The following is a 6,477-nucleotide window of genomic DNA, read 5'->3' as shown; positions in this document are numbered from 1 at the left end:
CAAAAAAGCGAGACGGTCCGAATTCAGTGCGCATGCGCCATTTTAATGTCTTCGTTGTTACTTAAATATATATATATTATTTAGTATAATATATGTATATGTATATAAAATATCATATATATGATTAAGAATATATAGTATATCCTGTTACTTTTGTTTATATATATATTTATATATATATATATATAAAATAATGATAATTATTATTATCATTATCATTATTATTATTATTATTATTATTAATAATAATATCCTGATACATAATTGTGGGTGTTTCGAGTAGATTCATTCCGATGCAATGATTCTAAAACTAATTAGATTAGATTAGATTAGATTCAACTTTATTGTCATTACACATACAAGTCAACAAAATGCAGTTTGGGTCTAACCAGAGTGGAATATCAGCAAGTGCAGGATATAGTGTTTACATGATTTACATAAATTAAATAAAATTGGACCGTAAGGCAAATTTTTAGGTAATAATAAAAAATACATATATCTAAATCTTTCTAGAACTGCCTTGGGGTTACTTAAAACATTTTTTTTTAAATTTCTTGTTATTTGTTTCTTTTTCTTATTTAGAAAACGTTATTGCCTGGAGAGTTCGTGTTCTCGCGAGAACATAGTCCAACCAGGCGAATGGAAAGTTAAATCCCGTGCTTTACAATCTCGCCCATCCTGATCTCGCGATAAGAACGATGGCGAAGTCAAACGACGCATGAAGTTTGATAGCTTAGCGCTGAGAAAACGCGAGTAAGTGCGAATATTCTGTCACTTTACTCCGCGTTTTAGTGCTGGATTAAACCCGGATGCGCGTCTTCTCAAATCGTACAGGTCGTTTTTTTCTTTCTGTAACGGAAAGGTGTGCATTATTGTAAGATGCGGCGAGATCTCGAGGTGGATGGGTAACACTTATGGAGAGGTATAGACACGCGTTACCGTAGCAACGGGATCTGGAACGCTACAGCAGCGACAACAACAATTATTTTTCTTTTTCCTTTTTAAAACGATATTTGTGTAGATTTGCAGTTAGTAATGTCACAATAATGCAGGATAAGACTAAGAACGTTTACTCGTGTATACTCTTGATGAATAGGCTGTAAATCATCGATCATCTCTTGTATATTAATTTGAATTAATTCAAGTCTTCCTCAAATTCGTTTTTTTATCATTTCCATATTCCATATTTTTTATCATTTGTGATGCTATTGGGGGGGGGGGGGTGAAGACTCAAAATAAACAATCTCTATAACACCAAGTGCGATTAAATGCAACAAGACTTCCATCTAACACCATGTAACTAAACCGAAACCATGTTGTGTATCATTTGTGGATTATTTGACTTTATAGAAAGTTGTGTCTTTGTCAGTTCTGTGAACAGGAGCTGGATTTTTCTGGAGAAGAAAATACAGAATGCGGTTCAAAACCTCCCTGCTGAAAGAGCCAAAGCATATCCTTTCATTAAACTGTATATGTAAACACGCCCTTTACTATACAGCTATTGCAATGTCACATGCAAGTGTTTATAATACATAATATGTGAATATGTTCGTCCCTAATGTAAAGGTTTGTTTCGGTTACTGTACTTAATGTATCTGTACTTCACAGAAGTATATCTATTTGGGAAGACTTTTATTTCCATACATTTCAGATTTAAATCTCTTTTACTCAACTACATTTTGTGAAATCAGTTGTTCCTTTTTGTTTGAGTGGATAAACACTTCACTGGTGAAGCACACAGCAAGCCGCCAACTTGTTTTGATTGCCGTGGTGGTATCTGTTTAGCACCAACATACAGTTCAGCATCAGTTCAACAGCAAGCAAAACATTTTAAGAATATTTTTTGTCTCTCCTTTAACACTCCTGTAATATATGTAATGGCTCCTATAATATAATAAGAATAAGAATTACTTCTGTAATAGCTCCTATAATATATATATATATATATATATATATATATATATATATTCCTTCTCTTATATATTTCTCCTCTTTTTCCACTTTCGATCATTTCACATGCGAAAGACAAAATGGCGAAGAATGATAAGGGTATAATAAAGTTAATATTGCTGTTGAATTGCCTGAAAGTTAAATGTAAAACAATTCAGATGTACACCTTAACCGCTGTGCACATAAAGAACTGGTCAGTTGTGTGGGCTGGATTACAGCTGATGAAGTTTACTCCTGTAGTGAAGACCATCAGATTTTAAAATGGAATCTGCTCACGAACGAGACCAGCGTGGTGGTAAAGCTCCAGGAGGACATCTATCCTATCGACTTACACTGGTTTCCCAAGACTACAGCTGGGAAGAAGCAAGCTTTGGCAGAGATCTTTTCTCTCACCAGTACTGATGGTAATTACTTTGCTTATATATATCTATATATACTCACCCTGTACATAGTCTGGGTTTGCAGGTGAACTCAGAATGAGCACTGGTATTGCTCAGTATTTATCGTGCACCTTCATCAATGAACTCCAAATAAAAATGATTTCTATCTGTCAGATAATTTTTTTTAGATTTTTTTTGGGTTTTGTCTGAAGCCATGTTCTGCATAAGGATTTATCGATCAGGAGACGGGTAGATATTAGATGTACCAGGGAATTGGCAAACAACCAAAAACTATGAAACAAGAAATGTAAACAAGAAATGTAAACAAAAAATGTAAACAGTGTATAACCATCAAAACTGGCAAACTCTGGGTGTTGTGTGGAATATAGGCACAACATTATGACCAGCTGCTTAACATTGTGTAGGTCCCCTATTTGCTGCTCAAACAGTCCTGATTCATCGAGCATTAACAGCATTATCTTCTACAGCAATTTGAGCTCCAGGAGCTCTTCTGTTGGATCAGACCACACGGACCAGCCTTTAGTGTTATTCACGTCACTGGTCATAATGTTATAATGCTATAATATATAGCAGATTTACGGAATAAATAGTACAATACAACTTACAGTATAAATTCATAAATGAGCTCCTATGAGTTTATCCCTAATGAGCGAATGACAAGGAAAAACTTCCTGAGATGACGAGTGTGTCCATTCATTATACTTCCATAAGTGTTGAGGTATTTACTGTTCAATGATGGACACTTAAGGGCAAAACTCAAGTGTTAAACTCAAGAACCATAAAGAAGGTCTGTAATTATTAAAAACAAACTTTCTTTATGGTTCTTGAGTTTAACCATCTGCAGTAGTCCATGGTTCCTTAGGCTCCCATGTGGATTCATGCTCAGCAGCAGCAAATGGTTTCCAACTGAAGAGAACTTCATCCAGAAGTAGGCCATTAGAATAGAGCAGGACGGTCTGGAGAACTTCAGAACTTGATACGCGGTCATTCCTGTCAACACTCCTGTTGGCCCAAACCTCATTATATGAATGATCACATCAATATTTTAGGTTGTCCAGTTGCCAGATCTGAACACAATATACAAATTTCAACCCATTTGTGACCTCAACCTGGCAACCTACAATCCAGTAGACGCTGCAAGTTGAATCAAGCATCAGTAATAGAAATGGAAAATGGCATGACATAACAAAGAACATTAAATCATATGTTTGGGATGCTAATTAGGAATAAAACAACAGGTCATGTGACACGTTGGGGCTGATTCGTAACGGCGATTTCATCATCATGCTATACAAGAAGAAGAAGAAATCTCTAGGCTGCCTAGACACTTACAAAAGCGTTAAAAGAACAAATGGAACATCTGGCCAGCACTGATTGCACTCTGTATGTGACAGCAATCTCTCATATTCTTCTAAATCCTATTGAAAGCTTGTGGAATGAATCGAGGAGGTCTGTGTACAGAAGATCCCCCACACAATGCGATAGATCTGGGCTATTTCTGCAAGGAAGAGTAAAATCAAATTCCCCTACCAAGACGTGTCGAATCGCATTGAATCACAGGGACATGAAATCGTTGAATATTTACACTTGGATTCGTTCTTTAATGTTTGGGTGCCTTAAAGTTATAGTTGGGGAGTTTGTGCAATTCTTCACCCAAATTTTTGTAAGGTTGCAACACTTCTTCTTTTTGGTGTGCATTTAAGTTTCCTTGGTTTGCCGTCTGCCATTTTGACAATGGCGTGAAGACATTGTATATGCGTATTTTGGCATAAAACGAATATTTTTATCGTTGTCTTTTATGCCGCGTCTTCCTTAGGAAGGCTAAAAACCCAATATTTTTGAGCAAGAATTTATTAGCGGGGATACTTTTCTATTAAAGTCTCTACATTATAACACATTGCCACAACATCCATAGATAACTCCATATGAATCTCCATATCAATTTACATTTATGATCTCTTCAATATTAACTGATATCAGCAGTAAGCCCCGCCCCTTTCCTCTTCTCACATGTTGTGGATTTCCTGCAAGGGTAAATGCAGAATGTGGCAATGTACATAATGTGAAGGTAGAGCTATAGTATAATATAATATATTACAGTTAATTAATTATTTGTTAAGCTCACTAGAAAATTTCAGGCAAAAAGCATTTTCAGTTTTACCCATAAGATCTTAAAATCATGTTGAGGAATCAGTCAAGTTCACTAACGTAGCAGATCACACACTTTAATTGTTGTACAAGTGAATACTTCTTTATTGTGAAATGGGGAAAGATATCAGCAGTGTGAATCTTATTGAATTGGATTTTATTTACAATAGAACATAGAAAACATCAAATGTTTAAATTGAGAAAATGTGTTAATTTTAAGGAAAATGTTTATTTTTTTTATTTGATGCCACACATTTAAAAAAAAAAGTTACGAAAAAAAGAGAGAATGAACTGAACTTTTTTCTATTGGGTTAATCACACAAAGTGTAGTACACTCACCCCCCGATAATATGCGGTTCAGAACTCAGGGCTCGAATCGCAGGGTCTCATTTGGAACCTAACTAACAGCAAGTTGCGGATTATCGTAAAATTCGCGGGAATCCGCAGCAGGACCGAATGTTCAACTATGGTTTCACTAACAAATGACCTAACATTTTCCAAAACACTTTATTGTATTAAGGGTCTTAGAACGGGTTCCGGGGGACCACTGTAATTAAATCCTCACAAAACCAAATATGAGCAATGCCCTAAAGTGCACAATATTTTCAATCTAACATCTAATTCGAACCTGGAAGTATGAGCGAATACCATTGGCTGTTCTTAGGAAGAAATTTTAACCTTGGAGCTATTTGTGCAAATGATAAATAATATGATACAAACTACAGCATCATGGGGGGCTCGCAATTACTGCCACTGTCTTGTTGCTTTTGAAAAGCATTTGAACTTCCCAGAAAGTTGGATGAAGCCACAAACCCAACAAAAAAATAAAGTAAAAAAATAAAATGGCAAGAAAGTATAAATGAGGCGGATTTTAAATATTTCACGTTGAGCAAAAAAAAAAGTTTTTATATACAGTGGAACCTCGATACTCGCGACCTCGATAGTTGGCGACTTTTCATGTGGAACCGGACTAAGAGTAACTCGCGAAAAATCTGATAGTTGGCGAAAAGCCGAGTTTGTACTAATAAATTGTATACAAATGTTTGGAAAACTATATTATTATTGTATTATTTATTTAAAGTAGTAAATAAAACATTAATTAAAAAGTAATTCTTAATTTACAATACAGTACATGTACAATTCCCCTTAGGAAAAAGAACCATCAAAAGGAGAGAAACCTCCCGATTTATTTGTTACTCGTGAGGGGTCTTAAACCATAACCCCCACGAGTATCGAGGTTGCACTGTATACTGTGTCGTTATTTCATCATTTGCTTCTGGTGGTGGATGAAGTAAACAAAGCATGTAGTTGTGTTAAAGTGGAGATACACTGGGTAAAATATTACTCCAGTAAAAGTAACTTTAAAAGTATTTGCCTTCAATGTGCTCGGAGCTGAATGCATAATATTTCTCAGATTTTTTAAAAATCAGTAAATCCTGAGCATAGGAAAATTTATGGTTGCAAAAGTCTGTTTGCCAACAACATGAATTTCCATTATTTAGTCTCCAAATTTAGTGTTATGTCCCACCCAGCTTATTTAGTTCCATTTTTCTTTCTGTTGCATAAATCAGACGTCATAATCAGCTTGTTTTCACAGATTTTCCTTTTGTATTATAATCCCCCCTCCTGATTATGTGCTATAACTAGAGAAACTACCTTTCTAATGTTGGATCTGTAGAACTACACTGCAGTATAATTTGGAGGTCTGAGCTTTGCACGGTGCACGCTTCCCTGCTTCTGACCTCAGCGTCGCATGCGCTTATCACATGAAGACATGGAGTGGAGACACATGGCCATGGCAAATGACGTGTGGTCACCACACTAATGGCAGTGTAGAGTTGCATAAACACACCCACAAACTTGAAGCGGTAATTTAGTCTGGCAGCTCCCTGTTGCGATGAAAACCTGTGGACTTTCTCTCACCCTCAGACTGCGATAGATTTTTTTTCGTTTGACTACTTTTCCCTCGCTTTCCTTA

The 6,477-nt window shown here is 35.8% G+C and overlaps 2 protein-coding genes across 4 annotated transcripts in view; one reads left to right on the top strand and one right to left on the bottom strand.

The window, feature by feature from the left end:
• Positions 1-6,477, bottom strand: part of nmd3 (NMD3 ribosome export adaptor) — a 286,762-nt gene that overhangs the window by 146,735 nt on the left and 133,550 nt on the right. The gene's annotated exons all lie outside the window — the stretch shown is intronic.
• ift80 (intraflagellar transport 80 homolog (Chlamydomonas)) overlaps positions 604-6,477 on the top strand; it is a 69,137-nt gene continuing 63,263 nt past the window's right edge. Inside the window, exons 1-3 of one of the 3 annotated variants that reach the window (XM_083525693.1) lie at positions 604-753; positions 1,370-1,450; positions 2,133-2,354. In XM_083525693.1, the coding sequence (XP_083381819.1) occupies positions 1,414-1,450; positions 2,133-2,354 (259 nt within the window). In that variant the 5' untranslated portion in view covers positions 604-753; positions 1,370-1,413. Of the gene's footprint in view, positions 754-794; positions 923-1,369; positions 1,454-2,132; positions 2,355-6,477 lie in introns of those variants that run through there. The other 2 variants (XM_083525692.1, XM_083525694.1) reach the window with 2 other exon arrangements.

This window comes from Silurus aristotelis (assembly GCF_946808225.1).
Source record: "Silurus aristotelis genome assembly, chromosome: 22".
Classification (NCBI taxonomy): Eukaryota; Metazoa; Chordata; class Actinopteri; order Siluriformes; family Siluridae; genus Silurus; species Silurus aristotelis.
This window is presented reverse-complemented; position numbering and strand designations above follow the sequence as displayed.